Source organism: Onychomys torridus, chromosome 15, assembly GCF_903995425.1.
Source record: "Onychomys torridus chromosome 15, mOncTor1.1, whole genome shotgun sequence".
Classification (NCBI taxonomy): Eukaryota; Metazoa; Chordata; class Mammalia; order Rodentia; family Cricetidae; genus Onychomys; species Onychomys torridus.
This window is the reverse complement of record NC_050457.1, coordinates 28,437,592-28,459,020: the sequence shown is the minus strand read 5'-3', so window position 1 is coordinate 28,459,020 and position 21,429 is coordinate 28,437,592. Positions and strand designations below refer to the sequence as shown.

The 21,429-nt window shown below is 39.1% G+C and overlaps 1 protein-coding gene across 2 annotated transcripts in view; it reads left to right on the top strand.

Annotated features, from left to right (window-relative positions):
* The window catches only part of Cwc27 (CWC27 spliceosome associated cyclophilin), a 185,440-nt gene that overhangs the window by 106,109 nt on the left and 57,902 nt on the right, over positions 1-21,429 (top strand). For both annotated transcript variants that reach the window (XM_036207404.1, XM_036207405.1), the window contains exon 11: positions 65-162. In XM_036207404.1, coding sequence (XP_036063297.1) covers positions 65-162 — 98 coding nt within the window. The remainder of the gene's footprint in view (positions 1-64; positions 163-21,429) is intronic.

The window sequence follows — 21,429 nt, the reverse complement described above, 5'->3', positions numbered from 1 at the left end:
GTCTTTGCTAACTCTGTCTTTCTGTCAGCGTATTATAAACTTGTGCATCTTCTTTGCTTCACAGTGAAGAGCTCAGAAAAGAAGCAAGGCAACTAAAGCGGGAACTCTTAGCCGCGAGACAGAAAACGGAGACTGCAGCCAAAGTGGAGAAAGGGAGTGCAGGTAAGACTCTGGCGGGTCACATCGTCTTTTATTTAAGGGGGTGTGTGTGTGCGCACGCGCACATGAGCATATGTGCGTCAGTGTGTGTGCATGAGCATGTGTATATCAGTGTGTGTGCATGAGCATGTGTGCATCAGTGTGTTACGTGAGCATGTGTGTGTCAGTGTGTGTACATGAGCATGTATGTGTCAGTGTGTGTACATGAGCATGTATGTGTCAGTGTGTGTACATGAGCATGTATGTGTCAGTGTGTGTACATGAGCATGTGTGTGTCAGTGTGTGTACATGAGTATGTATGTGTCAGTGTGTGTGTACACAGTCATGTGTGCATCAGTGTGTGTACATGAGCATGTGTGTCAGTGTATATACATGAGCATGTGTGTGTCAGTGTGTATACATGGGTATGTATGTGTCAGTGTGTGGAGCCAGAGGTCAGCCTCAGATGACACTCATCAGGAGCTGACACTTTGTTTGGAGGTAGTGACCTTAAGTGAACCTGCAGCTCACCAGTTGTCTAAACAAGCCCCAGAGATCCTTCTGTGTCCACCTGGGGCTGCTTGGTCTGCAGGTGCATTCCGGCATGCCCGGCTTTTTCTGTGCTTCTGGAGATGCAGACTCGTGCTCAGGCTCCCACATCCAGCTCTTCAGCAGTTAGCCGTTGCCTCAGCCCTTACACGGTCTCTGCACCCCAACCCCATTTTCCCTCTGCCCTCCTCCTTGCTTTCCTCCTCATCCTTCTCCTCTCCTTCCTCCCAGGTTGTGGGTTTTCCTGCAAACCTGTCCTGAACAGTTACCAAATAAAATAACTCTCCATTAAGGAGATTATTTTTCTGAGAAATAAATTTGATGCAAACAGGGCCATGATCATTGCTTTTAAGTAAGCTTAATGAAAACTTACAGGGCACTTAAAACCAGCTAAGATGGTGTAGCTATAATACGTAAGTGGACTAAAAGTGCACAGAAACTGCCATTCTTTCTATATTGCACACTCTTTAAGGCATTTAAGTATTTCAGACCTGTGCTAGGACCCATGCAAACATTTGTGTTTGATTGGTATTAAATACCTACTGGATTCTTGTTGTTGTTGCTCTTTGTTTTAACGTGTGTGTGTGTGTGTGTGTGTGTGTGTGTGTGTGTGTGTGTGTGTAGTGTTTGTGCATATTTGCATGTGCACTGACTGAGGGGCACACATGGAGGGCAGTATCAGAAGTGAGAGGGCAAGTTCAGACCTTAGCTTCAGCCTTCCAGCTTGTTTGAGGTATTGTCTCTTGTTGTTCACCACTGTGTACATTGGGCCAGCAGGCCATGGAGCTTCCAGACATTCTTCTTGTCTCTCTCTCTCATTTTACCATACAAAAACTGAAAATATAGATAAGAACCACCATATCTGGCTTTATGTGGCTTCAGGGGATGCTAATTTAGGTCTTCTTACTTGTGATAAGCACTCTACCTGCTGGACCATCCCACCCATCCCGTTTATGTCTGGTTTTCCCCTACAATAAGACAGAAAGTCTAATACATTTTTTTTTAAAAATGAGAAAGACCAGCATCAGAGAAAGCTAGTCTACTTTACTAAGATCTTTGTAACTATTTCACAATAAAGCATGTAATGTTCAGTTTCCAGAATTCCTTCTTGGAACCCTTAAATCTGTTTTCTTTTTTTTTGTAATCAAGTGTTATATTCTAACTTCCCATTTTAGCATAATCACAAGTCTTGTTCAGTCGCCTCTAAAGTGTGTAGTAAGTTTGCTGTGACACGTTACTTTGTGCAGACAGCTTCGCCCTCATGCTTTTGTAAAGCAGAGTGTTTTCATCTGTTAGATTGCGAAGTGGTTATTGGAGTTCTGCTTAAGAAAATAGCATGCATCGTGTATCTAGCCTTAAAGAGTATATGTGCCAATACAAGACAGTAGTATATCAATTGTAGAACATATCATTGTAGGCAGTAAAAGCAGTACCCCATAGCTGCTTAAAAGATGTAATTCAGAGAATATTTATACTGTATCTCCCAATGGCTTGAAATAAAGGCAGGCCCTTGATGAAAAATTCAGGTCATTGGAGTATATATTTGAATAAGTTGCTAAAACTTTAAATCATCTATAATAGCCCAAATTGTAAAGGAAAAGATGAATTTATTCATGACCAGCTCATGTAGTTAAAATATAATCCAGAATGGGAATAGGTTGTATTGGCAGTATAGATGTGGCATAAGTTTAGTAAGATTATTTTATATGTAATTCTCCCAAGGGATTGTTTCTTACATTAAAAGCATGTTAAATATATGATAGCATTTCTGTTGGACTAGAAATGTGTTTTGCTTAAGTATGTTATTCATTTTTTAGCTAATAATTATGAGTACCCACATGTTTCAAAATCTGCTAGAGCATGGTATGGGTTTGGCAGTAGGGTGGATCCTGCTCTGTAGCTCAAAGTCTAGAAGGAGAAGAGAAGGGCGGCAGATGCCCACTGTGCTGGCTCTGTTATATGACCTCACCAGATGTGTGGTGAACATCTGTCTGCTTTTGAAACACCAAATATAACTCAGAAGAGGAAGCCTGGAGTGACTTCCTTACAAATGAGAGGACTCTTTAGATTCTGGTTTGGTCTATATGTAAATGAAAAAAAGCCATGTTAAAGTCTTTGTGTCGTAATTAGAGATTTATATTAGTGAAGATTTTCAGCATTTTAATTTCCCTTAAATCTTGTAGAAATAATTGGACTTGTCCTAAATCTAAATGTTAAAACTAGCTTCCAAAAATGTGGGTTTGGTTGTTTGCTCATGTCATTGTGTTTTCTAGTTCTGTTTTCAGAGTGATGTTTCTAAAAATGGTTTATTTTGAAATGATTTTAAAGCATATTTATTTGATTTCTAATGAGCTTGAACACTTTTTTCACTTTGTTTATATTTGTGTGTGTGTGTGTGTTTGTGTGTGTGTGTGTATGTGTGTGTATGTGCACGTGCATATGCTCATATTCCCTGCAGGTGTACAGGTCTGCACAGAGGGCAAAGGGGCATTGAATGCCCTGGAGCTGGAGTTACAGGTGGTTGTGAGCCACCTGATGTGGTGCTGGGAACCAAACACTGAGAAAGGGTTCTCTGGAAGGACAGTAAGTTCTGCTGAGACACCTCTCCAGCCACAGGAATTGTAGCTTTCAGATATCTTTGCTGGTAGTATTTAAATAGTTAAGTCGGCTTTTTTTCTTTTTTTAAAAGATTTATTTCTGTATTTTATGTCTATGTGTGTTTTGTCAGCCTGTACATCTGCACAGCAGAAGAGGGTATCAGATCCCATGGGACTTTAGTTATATAGACTCTTGTGATGTAAGAGCATCAAGCCATGAACCCTGTTTTATTATCACTGTGTGTTCTGTGTGTGTAGTTTGATGCAGCCTTTCCTGGAACCTACTTATGATGTATATTATGGATTACCTTTTCCTTGGAATTGGGTATCCTCTAAACCTACTTTGAACTTTTAAAATTGGCATGTATTGGTGGAATGATAATAGAAAATGATTATCTGAAAGATTTATGAATTTCAGAAAACATACTATATTTGAAGAAAAGTATTGCTATGCAATTTTTAAGCAAGTGGAACTTCTTACTGTGATCTTCCTTGTGACCACAAGCCATCTTCCAACACAAGGTTATGGAAACAAAGTAGAATTTGAATATCGTTCAGTATATGTTAGAACTCAGCTAGCCTTCCCAGACAACAGATATTCCAAGGTTAGAATTACATAAACTGTAGGAAGAAATCCAGAGGTTCTTGTGTGTATTTCTGTATAGTAAGGTATACACATGAAAAGAAGCCGGAAAGTGTTATCTGACCTTGGCTTTGTAGAGTTATATGAAAGTTGAGCTGAATATTCTGATGAACCTATTCAGGAAAGATTTTGTGATTGAGCTGTGTGGCTGCATGTCTGGCTTTTGTAAAGCATCTTATTTCAGTCCAAGACTAAGTTATCTGAGTGTTGTGGGAACTGGGTGATTTGTTCTTTTGAACATGTCAGCTGTATATCATAGTTTAATTCACCAATAAACTTAGATAAGCAATAGTCTAAAGCCTTAAGATAATTTTGAATGACAATTTTTTATGTAATATAGATCTATCTTCCATATGAATTTTGTTCATAGTAACATTAATGAATGTTACTATGCCTGTTCGTCTGGAGAGACCAAAAATACATTAACTGTGATAATTCTAATTTAATAGTAACTCTGGTTATAATACTTCATTCTTTATATAGTAGCACTATAGAATATATAATATATAAGAATATTTGGGGGCTAGCAAGAAAGCTCAGCAGGTAATGGCACTTACTGCACAAGCCTGGATATGAATCCAGTTCCCAGAATTCTTGTAAGGGTAGATGAAGGGTATGAACCAGTTCCACAGAGTTGTCCTATTGACAACACACACACACTCCAGCCCAAAGGTGCATGAATGTCCTCACACACAGACACACACACACAGAGACACACACAGACACACACACACACACACACACACACACACACACACACACACAAAGAATATTTTAAGTTTTAAAAAAAAATACATAGTCTCGAAATAAGTAAGAAACTAAGAAAACTCTTAATTTCAGTTACTAGCAGGGAAAATATTTAAGCCTCAGTTTTCTTATTGTAAATCTAGGGATAAAACACCTCATATACCCTTCAGGCTTATTATTAAGAAAACTTTTAATAAAATTACATTACTATGTTAAAAATAATAGTTTTAAATTTGCAAGAAGAAAAACATAGCTATTTCTGCCTTTTTTGTTTCTTGCCTAAAACCTACAAATTGAAAATATGAGTTTTAGTACTTGTTAGTATTATGTAAAGCCCACGGTTGATATGGCCATTTTTAAACATGATATAAAATTCTTTAAACGAACTTTCTTTTCATGTTTGTCAGTCATATTTCTATAAAGATACTCTGAAAGTGTGAATGTATATACCTTCTTAAGTGTCCAGTGACAATAATGTCCTAGTCTTTTGAATGCATCCGAAAAGTCTGATCACATGCTGATGATATATACTTCCTTTTAGAATTAGGGTATAATAGTTGAATTAAAACACACTTGGGAAGAAACATGAAAGACCAAGAAAGCCTTGCATTCTAATACTTGTGCATTAAAATACTAGTTTGAGTCTTAACATGAATGGAAGTTCCCCCATTAAGCCAGGTATTCTCATGTGTACTTTAGGGTATGGCCATCTTAGGAAACCTTTGATTCGGGTTTAATTACTATTCCTCTGGGTTTATAATCTTTATCTAGTTTCCTAATCCAGATTCATATTCACAACTGTGACTTGAGCTTAGTCATTTTAAATCTGTTCTATCACACTAGCAAGTTACTCTGAAATCTGACCTCATGCTATTCTTTCCTTATAGAGATAAGTAAGTTTTGCCATCTCTTGAGCCATACAATATTATCAGTTAATAGACACAAGTACACTTAAAAAGAAACCCATCATGGTGTCACTAGTCTTCTGTTTACTTTTAATTTTTCTACATTCATGTATGTGTGTGCGTGTGCATGCATGGGTGCAGACATACCACAAACATGCTTGTTGGTCAGAGGACAACTTGCAGGAATTGGTTCTCCCTTTCCACATGTGAGTTCTGGAGATCAAACTCATGTCCTTGGACTTGGTCGCAGCCATCTCACTGGCCTATTTACTTTTGAAAGTCTGTAGACAACATGTAAGTGAATGCTTCAGTAAGTAAAAGAAATCAAATGTCAAGGAATAAAACCATTAGTACAGTTAAAATTTTCGTAATAGTGTGAGATTGGACCTTGCAAAATTGAAAATAGTTCCTTTTCTTAGTTGATTACAGAATCTGCAGTAGATCCTAAGAGCAAACACCCCAGTTTAGGTAAACAACAGACACAGTATTTGGTTTAAATACCAGCAATGTCAAAAGAGATTTACTATAGGACACTTGTTTACAGCCTTGGGGTCTCATAAGTCCCACTGTAAATCACCCTGCCTTGTGCACAGGATTTCTGTGGGAGGTAATAAATTTAAAATAAGATTGATAATTAGTGGGTGATAAAGTTGGCTTCTTGTATTGTCTCTTTCAAGTTCTTTAATAAAATATATAATCCTCTTCATTAAATTATGTCCTAATACTTCCTGGATTTTTTAAATTTCTCCATCTTAGAACTAGTAACAAACTGAACATAGTCTCATAGAGGTACAGGTTTGGACATATCTTTAATCAGCTTTAAGGAGATAAGGTGTCAGAGCCTCCTTGATGTTCTGAGCAGACAATACCTGCTCTGTGATTCTTGCCAGAAGTGAGAAGAGAGAGGCAATCTGAGCCTATAAATCAAAGAAGAATTCCAAAGCCTCTTAAGGAAACACACCTCCAAGGTACAGAGCACCCCTGAGCACACCAGGCCATTTCAAGTTGCTCCTGACTGTCTCTTAGTACTACATTAATCAGATGAGGGGCCCCTTACTGAGTTGTGACAGTCTATAGTATTTAACTACTTCCTATCTATCTGACATAGGATGTTAAACTAGCTTAGTCTTGGTTTTTATGAGAAACAAAAACCCAAATGGAATGTTTGCTCCCTGCTCACCTAACAGCACACATGGGGAGTTCTCGGTGAGCAAACTGTCCTTTCCTAGCGTTTCAGCTCTCCGGGCCCTACTGAGTCATTTCCCAACCCCTTAGAGCCCAAAAGTTCTAGAATTTACGCTCTTCAATAGTTGCCTCCTAATTTAGGTGTTAATTTTAACTTTATTTTAATGAAAGGTGAAGTATATTTGTGTTTGATTCATAGATACCCTTCCAGGCCAACAGTCATTCTGTTTCTTCTCACTTAAGGTTCAAAACAGTTTAAAAAGTAATGAAAATGTGGGCAATTGTATCTAAAAGGGTGAATGTGCTTTAGTTAGGCTTTCTGTGGCTGTGATAAAATAACATAACCAGATGCAACTTTGGAAGGAAGGGTTTATTTCATCTTATGCTTTGGCATCACAGTCCATCATCAAAGAAAGTCAGGGCAGGAAACTGGAGCAGAGGCCATCAAGGAACACTGCTTATTGCCTGGCTCCCCATGGTTTGCTCATCCTGCTTTCTTACAGCACTCAGAACCACCAGCTCCTCAGTGGCACCAACCACATTGAGCTAAGGCCCTCTCACATCAACCATTCATCAAGAAAATGCCCCATAGGCCAGTCAGGTGGGGGCTTTTTCTCAGTTGAAGTTTCTTCTGAAAGAATTCTACCTTTGTAGTGATATTTTATTTGCGCTTTAATAAATAAAACTTCTCTAGCGATCAGAGGAAATAGCAAGCCATTTTAAGTAAACAAAGAAGTCAGGCAATGGTAGCACACGTCCTTAATCCTATCACTTAGCAGGCAGGATCTCTGTGTGTTCAAGGCCACACTGGAAACAGAGCCAGGGGTGGTGACACATGTCTTAAAATGTCAACACTAGTTAACCATGGAGGTCTGGAGGTCTGTATGGACAGACAAGAAGTGTCAGAGCTGGGCAGGAAGAAATGAAGTAGCTGGGAAGAGAGAACAAATCAGATGGCAGAACAGCAAGGCAGATATGCGTGAGTAAACAGGAACTCACAGTGTTTGGAAGTTGGTGAGGTAAGGTTGGCTCGTTGCTTTCCCTGTTTCCCTGATCTCTCTAGGGCTTTCTTTCACCTCTATATTTGGATCCATGTTTTTTTGTTTGTTTGTTTTGTTTTTTTGTTTTGTTTTAGAAATAAGATCATTTAGAAATTCTTCTACATACCTTGTGTAAAGTAGACATAAAACTAGCTTAACATAGTGTGTGGTTGTGTCTCAATTATTTTTTGAGGAGTAAGTTAACAAACAGACAGTCAGAGCAGGAGCTACCCTGTGGATCTTTCTAGCCCACTACTTTGTGTGTGTTTTTGTTTTTAATTCTGTTACTAATAGCCATACTGCACATGAGTAGTATGCTTCTAACACATGGGACGAAGTAATATGTTCAGTAAAAGTCTTTAGCAGATGTCAAGATGTGTATGCCAGTGGTTATTATAAAGAATCAAATCTTTTGGTAACATAAGTGAGAGACACTCTGTAAGTCCGTGGTTCTTGGGGACAGCCATGTCACATAAGCAAATCACTTGTTGCAGACCTCTTCCTGATATTCCTAGAATGAATGAATGCTTATCCTTTGGATTTTAAAACTTGGGAAGGTAATTTTTTTTATGAGAAGTCTGGAGAGGAAATGAATAAATTAATGTATAAGTGAGCAAAAAAACTGAAATATCCTGATACACATTGTGACTCTTAGCTGCAAGGCCAGCAATCATGAGCTGAGGAAGGAAGGTCTGGAGTTCCGACCATTCTAAGCTTCATAGTCAGAACCTGTTCCAGAAAAATCAGTAAATGAATCAAATTAAGTAACATATCCTTTACAGAACACCGGAATTGTAGAAGAGCGTAAAGATAAACAAGATCACCCATATAATCCTGTTGACCAACACAGCCATGGTTAATATGTAATACTTGTTTTCCCAGATTTTGTCTTAATGACAGAAACATCATACTTTTTCCCTAGTAATGTGATTTTCTTATAATCTATAACATGCCTTTTTAAAAAACCTTTTTATTGAAACTGACCAACAACTCCGAAATGATCAGTTTGCTTTGGAAATATTTATTCTCAATTCTTGTAGCCAATATAAAGCATTGAGCATGATGGATATAGAAACCATCTGTATAAAGAAAAAAAACTCCTCATGACTCCTCAGCTCTAGGGTGTAAAATATGTGTAGTATGGACAGCCAAGGACTCCATTCTTGAGAATTAAATTATCTCTACTGCTCACTCAAAAGAAGAAAAAATATCATTTTTAAACTGTCCCTAATTGATTTGGTAGTATGCCATCTCTTCCATTCTCAAATGGCTTATGATAATTCTGCAAGGAAACAGTGGAGTCATGTTAGCTATTTGGATCCTAAATTGAAATAATTTTAGATTTTTTTTCCCCTTAGAAAGTAGAAGAGATAGTGGTGGTGGTTGATGGTGGTGATGATGGTGGTGGTGATGGTAGTGGTGGTGATGGTGGTGGTGGTATGTGTGTGTGTGTGTGTGTCTGTCTGTGTCTGTCTGTGTGTGTGTGTCTATGTGTGCGGTGTGTGGTGTGTGTGTGTGGTGTGTGTCTGTGTGTGTGTCCGTGTGTGTGTGTGTGTGTGTGTGTCCGTGTGTGTGTGTCTGTCTGTGTGTGTATGTGTCTGTGTGTGTGTGTCTGTGTGTGTATGTGTCTGTGTGTGTGTGTCTGTGTGTGTGTGTACTTGTGTTGCTCGATTGTTTTTGTATTTAGATTCTCTCAGGAAGAACTAATATCATTAAAAGTTTGATTATAAACAGTGTTCTCATTTGGAAATGCACTCTGTGCCAGGCCTAAGTCACACAACTGTGGAGCATCTGGGTGTTTGGATTTTTCTGTTGGACTAGCCTGAACCAGAGAGCATGGGTTCTCTTCATTCTCTTTATGTGATGCTCTGGAAAGTTTTTTTAGAATTCATCCTAATATGTTCTCATTAAGAATTACCATACCTCAAGTACCATTTTCTTGTATCTTTGGCTGTTCCTTTAGTATAACATCCAAATAATCCAATTCAAATATTCCTACTAAAAAACTAATTCCCTTTCACAATGAAATTATGTTTTATAAGGTAATTTTACAAGATTTTCCATGTTAGCTTAACTCTTAAATACATATTTTAGTAAAGAATTCAAGACACAAAATCAATAAAATGCTATAATTTTCATTGGTGGTACATACCGTTGTCAGATCTCTGTTTTCAAAAGTCGATTAAGAACACAATGTTTGAAGTTAGAAAAGTCTTAGTTTGAATCAGCTGGTGATCTTGAATAAACGGTCTGTTTTCAGAATTCCTCACAAAAACTCCTGGCAGGTGTCATCACTGAAGTTAGGTCTGGTTGCTTCATTCTGTCATTTGTTCTCAATCACAAATATTGAGCAGAATAAAACTAGAAATCTAGAGCAGTCTCTTAGAATTAAACATAGTGCCTCTCTAATTTTTAAAGCTTTGTATTTGTTCAAGGCTGGATCTTTTTTAACCAAATTGTCATTATATAGACTTACCAAGTATTACGGAGGTTTCAGTGAGTTTGCTTATTTACATGTAATTCCTGAAACCACTTTTCTACCTCTGAGCTCAGCTTCACGTCTTCACCTCCTTCCAAATGATTGCTTAAAACTAATAGTGACCCAAATTAAGTGTGTCATAACCATCTCCAGGGGACTCTGAAGAGATGGCCTCACATTTAAGAGTGCTTGCTGCTGTCCCAGAAGACCTAGATGCAGTTCCCAGCACCCACATGTAACTCCAGTTCCAAGGGACGAATCCACTGCCCTCTCCTGGCTTCTGTGGGCACTGTGTACTCATCACACGTGCAAATGTACAGGCAGACTCATGCATATAAAATAAAAATCAATCTTTGAGGGGTAGGGGCGTTGCATGGAGCCAGGCTTTCAGGAAGAGGTGTGTTTACTACACACCTGTAATACCAATTCATAAGGGTCTTGAAAGGATTGAATCTGAGACGTTAACAAAACCCCTTCCTGTGTTCTCATCCTGTCCTTCAAGTTCTCCGATAATATAGACGAAAGAGCCTTTCTTCTGTTTATTCCCCATTAGTGAGAATACAAACTGTCTTGATGAGTCCATAACAAAACCCACTCTTTCTTATTTGTTTCTTGGACAGTTCTATTGACTGAAACACCCTCCATCATTTTTGCCCCTGAAATGTTTGTTCTTCATGTGTTACCTCAAACCCTTGACATCAGTATATTTCACATTTATTGCTGATCTAGTAAACCAAATATAGTCATTTCTTAGAAATGATAAAAAAAAAATTCATTTCCAATCATAAAAAAATCATTTACATCAGGCTTGTCATTTTTGTTACACACAGTGGGAGTCTACATTTGATTTTCCAATCCATGTTTTAGTCTTTTCTACAGTCTAATCATTTCTGCAGCATAATTCATAAGACAAACATACTATTGAAGTGTCTGTCCTCTAGGCCTTACATTCCAATGGGACACTGAGTGAACGGGACTGTCGGTAAAGAGGTAAATACACAGAATAATGACAGGTAATAGCAATTCTAGCTGTCAATTGTCAGAAAAATAGTCAGTTCTCCACATTTCTGTGTTATGAGGGAAATTACTAGGTTATAGATTGCAAATAAACAAAGAAAAAGCTGAACTTGCTTCAGACTTACATTCAGAGAATGCCTTTTCCATTTACAGTCCTAGCTACGCAGCCTCAGAGCTGAACCTAGCCATGATTTTATATTAGGAACTCTTGGTCTCCTTCAGTTTCCCTAAAATCCAAGATAGATTCCTGGAAACTGTTCCCAAAGAGGGGTGTGCAGCTATAGAAAAGCAGTGTTTACTAAATTAAACTTCAGTTCATTCTCATAGGTACACAGATTGGAAATATAGTTCCTTCTATTAGTGTTGCTAGTTTATAACAGTGTGGTTGTGCATATGTAATCACAAACGTCTATGTTGCTAAGTCAGGTTGAATAAGGACTGTGTTTTCTAAATTCAGCTTTCAGTTGAGGTGATATGTTGCTTGTGACTTAATGGAAATTTTAATTTTCTTAGTCCAGTAATAGAAGGATGACAGAACGGTTACCTCATTTGGTAAATTGGGCCAGTGTTTACTAAATAAGGAAGATCAAAAGGCTCACTTGTCGTTGGCATCACCAATATTCACATAGGTTAAATGTATTCTGTATTATAAAATTTCCGCAGCTGGAGAAATCCCAAGAAACTGCCATGGTTATACAGTTTACCATGCACATCGCCTCTGTCTTCAGAGTCCACATCCCTGGTGCATACCCTGCGGCTGTGCCTAGTCTTCTTGTAATTATGCTCTTGGGCATGCGCCTCTTGGTTTTACTACTCGACTCCAGGGTTTCTGCCTCCCCACACAGTTCTCCAGTATGCCCTTTGTCTTCAGATAAGGGGACACTAATTCTTCTCAACGGTGGCCACCACTTGCCTTCTTACAGACTTTTTTCCCCCTTTTTTAATTTATTATATTTGTGTTTTAATTTTACACGTCAGCCATGGGTTCCCCTGTCCTCCCCCCTCCCGCCCCCATCCCCAACTTCCCCCCAGCCCCTCCCTTCCATTCTCATCTCCTCCAGGGCCAAGGCTCCCCTGGAGATTCATTTAAATCTGGTGGATTCAGTACAGGCAGGTCCAGTCCCCTCCTTCCAGGCTGAGCAAAGTGTCCCTGTGTAAGCCCAAGGTTCCAAACAGCCAGCTCATGCACTAAGGATAGGTTCCAGGTCCCACTGCCTGGGTGCCTCCCAAACAGTTCAAGCTATTCAATTGTCTCACTTATCCAGAGGGCCTGCTCCAGTTGGGGGCTCCACAGCTTTTGGTTCATAATTCATGTGCTTCCATTTGTTTGGCTATTTGTCCCTGTGCTCTTCCAATCTTGGTCTCAACAATTCACACTCTTACAGTCCCTCCTCTTTCTTGACAATTGGACTCCTGTAGCTCCACCTGGGGCCTGGCTGAGGATCTCTGCATCCACTTCCATCAGTTATTGGATGAGAGTTCCAGCACGACCGTTAGGGTGTTTGGCCATCTGATCACCAGACTAGGTCAGTTGGGGCTTTCTCTCGACCCTTGCCAGTAGTCTACAGTGGATGTATCATTGTGGATTTTTGGGGGCCTCTCCAGCACTTTGCTTCTTCCTGTTCTCATGTGCTCTTCATTTATCATGGTCTGTTATTCCTTGTTCTTCCTTTCTGTTCTTGATCCAGCTGGGATCTCCTGCTTCCCTAAGCTCTATTTCCCTCGAACCTTGCCCTTCAATACTCCCACGGTCGTCCTAGTTGTTCATGTAGATCTCATCCATTTCTCTGTCATTGGGCGATCCCTATGTCTTTCCTAGGGTCCTGTTTTCTAGGTAGCCTCCCTGGAGTTGTGTAGCAGCCTAGTCATCTTTGTTTTACATCTAGTATCCTACTATGAGTGAGTACATACCATGTTTTCTGGAGAGGATGTGGAGCAAGGGGAACTCTCCTCCACTGCTGGTGGGAATGCAAGCTTGTACAGCCACTTTGGAAATCAATATGGCGCTTCCTTAGAAAATTGGGAATCCATCTCCCCCAAGACGCAGCTGTAGCATTCTTGGGCATATACCCAAGGAATGCTCAATCATACCACAAGGGCATTTGCTCAGCTATGTTCATATCAGCATTGCTTGTAATAGCCAGAACCTGGAAACAACCTAGATGCCCTTCAACTGAAGAATGGATAAAGAAAATATGGTACATATACACAATGGAGTACTACTCAGCAGAGAAAAACAATGATATCATGAGGTTTGCAGGCAAATGGATGGATCTAGAAAAAAATCATCCTGAGTGAGGTAACCCAGACTCAGAAAGCCTTCTTACAGACTTTAGGAACTTTCTCTTCCACATTCCTGTGTGGAAGTCTCTTCATATCCACTAAGGTTTTTCTCCATCTCACCCCACCCATTCCTTCCATTAACTCATAGATAATTTTCCAACCTTGTTTCTTTTCTATGCTTCCTCCTAAACTCTGACCTCTGCCATCACCTCCTTATGAAAGGAGTAGTATTAACTCCTTGTTTAAGTTCCCGGACATGTCCTGAGATCTACATTATCAATCTCTCCAGTGTCCTGAGAGTGTTTATAATATAAGGGTCAAAGGCACTCACTGCTACTTCTCAGTCCTCAATTTTGGACTGTTTGAGAAAATGCCTTTTCAAGAGCTCTGCTTGTATTTTGTCTGTTTGTTAGTTCTGTTTTGTTTTGTTTTTTTGGACATAAGTGGAATCAAACTAAGTACAAAACAGTTATGGTGCATACCTGCCTCTTTTTGCTCTTGCAAAAGGACACCTAGAAAAGGAAGCCAGAAAACAGTGGTGTTGGTGATTTGTAAATAGTGAGGAGTGGAGGGTAGTGCTGAGAGGCAGCAATACCTCCCTGCATTTATCTTTTGGAGCAGTTTGACTTTGGAAATGTATTCATGTTCTATATTTTTGAAAACATTAAATCTGCAAGCACAAGCAGAAAAAAACTGAAACAGTAAAAATAAATATAAAAATAAACCTCATCCTACTTAAGATGAGTGACGTCACACTATGTAGAGTTAACAGAAAACTAATTCAAGCCCAGTTAGAAGATGCCTTGTAGTTTTCAGATTTCCCATTAAACAGTACTACTGTGAAATAACAGACCAAGATGATCGTGATGCTTTTATGCAAAAGAAAAATATTAAAAGCATGTTGATATTAAAATTGGTGAGTTTGGATGCAAAAATATTATAAGATTTTTAAATTCAAATTAATAGCCATCATTTTTTCTTTCAAATTTTCCTTTATCTTACAAAATATGATAAACATACCAGAGTACAGGAGCTTTGCATTTTTAACCCAGCTTACCTTAATATATTTTATATTTGTTTTGGACTTTAATGTAATGGAGCATGAATATAGTATAACCTCCTGTTTATTCTCTAATTTCCTTTTCCCTCCTTTCATATAATGACTTCACTATACAGAAATGAGTGTGATTTCTTTCTCTCTCTCTCTCTCTCTCTCTCTCTCTCTCTCTCTCTCTCTCTCTCTGTGTGTGTGTGTGTGTGTGTGTGTGTGTGTTTTAAACCTTGCAAAGTATGATCTGTGCATCATGTAATAACAAATACTTGGTTTCCTTGTGCTGTTTTACCTTAGCATATACCTTTAACATCTGTCTGTGTCTTCATACTTAGCACATATTTATTCATCTTGAATGGTGCATGTAAATACACACACATGCCAGTTGTTGTATTTCCTAGTTCAGACACTTAACAGAGAGCATTCTCACACATGTCTCCTGTGCACTAAACAGGAGCTTCTCTAGGATTTGTCTTGGGTAACTGGTAGGGTTCCCAGAATTAGGAAATTAGTAACACTCATAGTCAAAATGTTAGCTTTGTTTTTCAAATGGGCTTTGCTGTTGTCTTTGTTTTCCTAGCTGGGATCCAAACCATGAGAATGCCAACTGTGTCTCTGTGGAAGCCTTTAAGGATTGTGGTCTCATTCTTCCTCAGACTTTCACCCTTTAGCTCTAGTATTCAGTGGCAGGTCATTAGTCTCCATCCCACTAGACAAGCAGTCCTTGCTTACTCACTTTGGTAAGCCGTGGAACCCGAGTCCATGCACTCCATCTGCTGGCTTATCACTTGCTCCGGGAGCTCAGCTCCTCCTCCTGGTGTTCTTTGACACACTCCTGATGGTGTTCAGCACTTAGTGCTCTTTAACAAGCTCTTCTAGGTGCAGAATGTCCTTTGCCTTCCGAAGGCCTGAAATCATCCTGTTTTCTCAGGAGCTATGTGTACCACCACGAAATAGTGTTAGTAGTCAAGGTCTGGTGGCTGGGTGCTCAAGGATGTTGCTGCAAGGCCTTTCCTGTTTCCAGAGCAAGGAGAGGCCCTCACAGTCTAACAACAGCCCTCCTTTGCAGGGCACGTTCTTGTCTGCCTGCTTCTTCTGATGTGTTCTCCAGCAGGAAAGATCTGCAGTTCTTAGCTGTTTCTCTTTTTAATCATAAGAGAAAAGAATTTGCCTTTGTTTTTAGTATCACCAGTATAATTCTTCCTTTCATGTTTTTTTATGATTACATATGTATAAAAGTAAAGAAATAAAGGATTCTTATACTTTTGTTTTCAATGAAGTTGGCAATTACATTGCAAAATGTTTATGGGGCATGTTTGCCCCTCTGCCACACTATCAGGAGTGTGTTTTCCCATATGCTGCTGTCATAGACATCTACAGCTGGGCTCTCATGATCTGATTTTGTGACTCTGCAATCTTGAGTATGTCATTTCTGAGCCTAGTTTCCTTGCCTGAAAGTAGTAATAAATAGGTAAATTTATTGTGGCCTATTAAATTGTGTGTGTGTGATCACTAATTACTAATCTTTAACATGACAGTCAGCAACTTACAACCATTATGTAACTATCAAAGCACTTATTTGCATGTGTAGACAAATATCTCATTAAGGATTTGTTGGTATGAGGAATATGTTGTTTGAGTTAAAGCACTTTTTTCTTTATTTTTGTTGTGGCTGTTTCTGTGTGGTATCGAGCATCTAACCCAGGGACTGGTATATGCTGGGCAAGTGCTCTACCATTAAGTGACATCCCTATCCTGAATCACTGTCAAGGCTAAGAAATGGTGTACTTTATGCTAGTAAAGTACTTGCTCTAAATCCTTTTTAAACAAATGAGTGATGTGAAAACATTTAAGACACACATATATTATATATAATATATACATAGAACATCTAAAGCATATAAATCCACAAATTAGGAATCATGCTTTGTGGGCAACAAAGACGTGATGAATACATGTGTTATTTGCTGGCAGAATGTGCATGGTCAGCCTGTTTTTAGCCTTCATGCTTGCAACACGTAATGAAAACATTGGCTCTCCACAGCCAACCAAATATTTGTTTTGCTGCTACTTACTCATTACTGTAGACTAAATAATTTTTCTTGCCTTCAGCAGCATAAATATGGTTTTAGTCCAGACTTTGGTCACTTCAGGCTTAATTTTATGTCTGTTCATGCAATGTCCCATGTGTGTTTCATAATAACACTGTAAATATTTTATCCTCTATTGAATAAGAAATGAGTCATTGGGCTCAGGTGTACAGAAATAATTCTAGAAGTAAAGGATAATGGTATCTGCTAAGATGAAGGGGGAGTGTGCTGGTCAGAATGTAGAACAACACTCTTCCAAAGGAAAAGGCAGAGCCTGAAACTCTTAAATGTATAAAGCAGGCTATCTTGTGTGCTTTTCAGTATAGACTAGTGATAGCTATGGTAAAATGTTGCATCAGTGTGGTGATCCTGTGTTTAAAAGAGAAAAAAGACTAGGGAGGGTATGAAACTAAGGAGCAAGACAACTGTCACCCCACATCATGGCCTTGTGTATGTCTTACTAAGAAAAAACCTTACGTTTATGAAGGTTTTGTTGTTGTTGTTTTCAAATTAATCTTATAAAGGAATTCATGTTGTCAGAATTCCTAACACAGAGGAAAGCATTTTGTTACTAACATTTACTGAGTGGCAAGCTGCTTGTCGTTACAATATGCCAGGAAGAAGATCCTATTTCAAAGTCGACAGTAGGTAGATAGGTCTGCCTCAATGACTTACCTCCTGTACTAACCCTCTTACCACCTGTCTTCCCCTCTGCCCTCCTGAACCTTTGATGCCATGTCCACTGAGTTGCCAGTTAACTCTCCTAGTCCTAAACACCTGCTGCAGCTCCCCGTGACTTTCTTTGGCATATAACTGTTTAGAATATGGTCTGGGATGCGTATGATCTGGACCAGGATTTCCTAATTCTAAACAACTGGAAGGAAACTGCTGTTGCCATTGCTCCAGCTCACCTGAACCCATGCCGTTTGCCGCCCTGCCCTCTGGGAACGGTACCTACCGCACAGCTCATGGTGCCGGGCCAGTTATTCTAGTTGTTCCTCGCATCCGCCCCTCACCTACTTGCCCATGTCATTGTGGCAGTTCTTTCTCTCCTCAGTCTCCTTGGAAATGTATCAGACTCTGCCGGTGCTTTAACAAACATCAGTGGGTTTCTTAAGCCAGAGCCCCGTGTGTCTGCTGCAGCCATGTAGTCTGCACCCCCGGCTCCTGTCCTACACTCTCATTTCATTTCCTGGGCTTCTCTCCCACACTCTGTTCTCGCTCAGCAGCCTCCTGGATCAGAACCTTAGGGAAGGCTCATTCCCTTCCCTTCTCACAACATCAACTTGACTCCCGTGCCTTTGCTGCCAGGCCTCACTTGCCCTTCCCAAAGACACTTTTCTATTATTTATAACTCTCTCATGTTAGATGCATCACATTTTTATTTCCCTCAAGAATTTTTTGTCTGAATTCTTCATTGTTGTTTTCTGCACACCTATAACAGTATCTTACCTTCTCTCAAAAACGTTTGGAAGTAAGTTGCATAAATGAACGTTGAAATAGAGTGACTCTAAGCAATAGTAACATGTCACTGAGTATTCTTAGTATTACTTAAGTATTCCGTTGCCTAAAAAAAAAAAAATCAGAATTTGATAGCAAAAGAGAAGATAGAATTCTTATTTAGACAGTCCATTGTATGTAACACACGCCCACACTTGAGAAAAACTCAATACATGTTTTTCTTTGTTCCTTCCCTTCATTTATTTATGACAAGAGCCCATGGGAAGATGGAACAACTGGTATTTACATAAAGGAACTGTGGCTCAGGGAAGTCTATTGATGTGTGTGCCCCCCCCATGTCACCCTGTAGCTAATGAGACATACGTTGTCCAAGAATATATACAATTAGAAGTCAAACTCCTGTGTAATAATATTTTGAAAAATGCCAAATAATCTTTGTTAAGTCAAGAAACTAGCCCTTTCCTCCAGAAAAAAGATTGTTTTATGTCTATAACTTGAAAAGAAATGGACTTTGTATTGGGATTTTAGTTTTTCTGTATCATGAATTAAATTCTTGTAAAATAACCAAGAAGTTAGTTTCTAATCTTATATACTTTTTACACAATGAAATGGAGACTATGCTCCTTTGTGGCCAGCTGCCTCCATATTTCCCCAACATCATACTCGGCCGGCAGGTGCTGCCTGCAGCACCCATTCAAGAACAAAGCACAGCCCAATACTCAAAACAAACGTAATGAAGACTGTTTTTGTCAGTAAGATCATAAATCAACTAGTTCACGTAAAAACAATGTGATTGTTACTACTTTGGTTAGCTTATAGAAAGACAACAGATATCTGTAAACTCTCTCACTGAGAAGAAATTATTCCTAGTAATTACAATATGCTGAACTCCAGCACATTCACTGTGTGTGTCACTAATTCCATTTGCTTCAGAATGCATTCTAGGATTTTAAGGTTCCTGTGTCTGTCAGGACCTACAGATCATTGCACTATAGATAAACAGATGTTTCATTCACAAAACTTGTGGAGAACAGTGATGGCCCCTCGGACTTACTTCGCTGAAGAAAGCACAGTGAGCACCCTCTTGTGCGAACGAACGTAAGTCTGGGGTTGAGACAGATGAAAGTGATAGGTTTTTGGCCTGGGACTGAACGAAGACATCTGTGTTGAGAAAGAAAGAGGTTTATTGATGAAACTGTTTCCACTCGCCTTAGTTAGCTTATTAAAACTGTCTCAGGTTTTACTTCTTTTCTGCAATTAGGCAAGCAATTTGATTGCCATCTGCTTTTTATATTTCAGCATAAGCTGAATTTGGTGTTTGATTGGCCTGGTAGGTAGTCAGGCCTGTCACAGACTAGGACTTACTATTTTTGTCTTCTATTGCTTAGTCTTCCTGATCCAAAAAGACTTTACGTCAACTAGAGCTCGTCTCAGCTGTGGGTACACACTTCTAGGTGACCATTTATCACCTTAAGTCACGTATTTCATGTGAGTTAACTTCTTGTACACATTGGCCATTTATTTGACCTTCTTTGATTCTTTGTGTTTGAAACTTAGAAATGTTTCTTGTATCAGCAGCCTGTGATAGTCTGTTCTACCCTTGTTCCCATGTATCGTCTTACTGCTGCTTCCTAAAAAGGAAGTGCTCCCTCCAGCCAGCCTGTTCCACCTTGTTTCTCATCAGTAGGTTTGGCCCCGGTCCAAGCTCTGTCAACACTAGGCCATCAGATAAATAGCTGTTGGTAACACAGAGGATGAGCTTGGTGCAGTGCGCACCATCACCAGTGAGCAGCCCTAACAGCATTCCCACTTCATCTGTCTTAGCCTGCATTCATTGCTTGGCTGAAGTCTAGTCTGATTTATATGTACCTTGGTGCTGAGGGTGATTCTTGCCCTTGCAAGTACAAGCCTCTGTCTGATAACAGTTGAGTCATTTGGATAAGAATGCATTCTCTTCTGGTTTTCGTTGACAAAATTGTTAATAAGCTTTTGTTCGTGATCTTTATATAAACACCATTTCAGTAAGATACAAAGTTTAATCAGAACACAGCAGCTTATCTGCATTCTTATCATCTGTACCAGTTCACTGTTGTTAATAGAACCGAATCGTCTTCATGTTCAGAAAATGCTCCATAGCTGAATGCCAGCTCACTGGTGGGTGATCTTTCAGAAAGCTTAGAATACTCCTCCCCCTCCCCCAGCTTTCCTCTATAGAAGGAATTTGGTGTTATATGTAATGTCATCATTTTTGTTGGATTCAGGGATCTCCATTATGAGCATCAGACCACCACAAGAATCAACTGTGTTATATGATCAGTTTAGTTATGTCTAATCAGAAAAGCTTGCCAGGCAGTGGTGGCACACGCCTTTAATCCCAGCACTTGGGAGCTAGAGCCAGGCGGAACTTTGTGAGTTCGAGGCCAGCCTGATCTACAGAGCAAGATCCAGGAAAGGCGCAAAGCTACACAGAGAAACCCTGTCTCGAAAAACCACAAAATAAATAAATAAATAAATAAAGCTTTAGTAAAAATTCTTCAATCTTTGAATCACCTGCATTTGCTATGGTCCCATCAGTTCTGCCAAGTACTTCTAGGTACTCAGAGTTTCCAGACAGATATATTATCTTAAATTAAATACTTTTATTTTCTTAACACAGTATAAATTAAGGGGTAGAAAAAGTTTAATTATAGACAGTAATCCACTAGTAGAACATGAAAGCAATAGTTTGTCTCAATGAGCTTTATTGTTGTTGCTGTTATATAATGGTAAGGCATAGGCTAGAAAATGCTGGAGTAGGCCATATATAGTAAGGTAAATATTGTTTGTGAATTTTGAAATGTTTTTATTGTTAAACAATATGAAGTTGATGTCTTTGTTGATAAAAAATAGTATTCTGTAATTTTATAGCCCTTAATCTTATTTATACTAGTTTTATATATTATATAAATATTAAACATGTAAAAATATATCTGCCACATGTGTCTAGTCAAAAGACTTCAGATGCCACTGAGTTAGAATAAATGTGTAATAGTACTGTGGTTAGCCCAGAAAAATCCACAAGGCACTTCCCCTCATCTCTAAAGGAGCTAGCCTCAGCTGGACAAAACAGTTCTAACTCAAATGAAGGAAATATCTTGTGACCTGTATCTTAAGATGTGATCATCTAACAGTCATCATTACACAGCATTCATTCTTAGTGATCAGGGTTTGAAGCCCGAGATTTGGTGTGCGTGTACACTAGAGG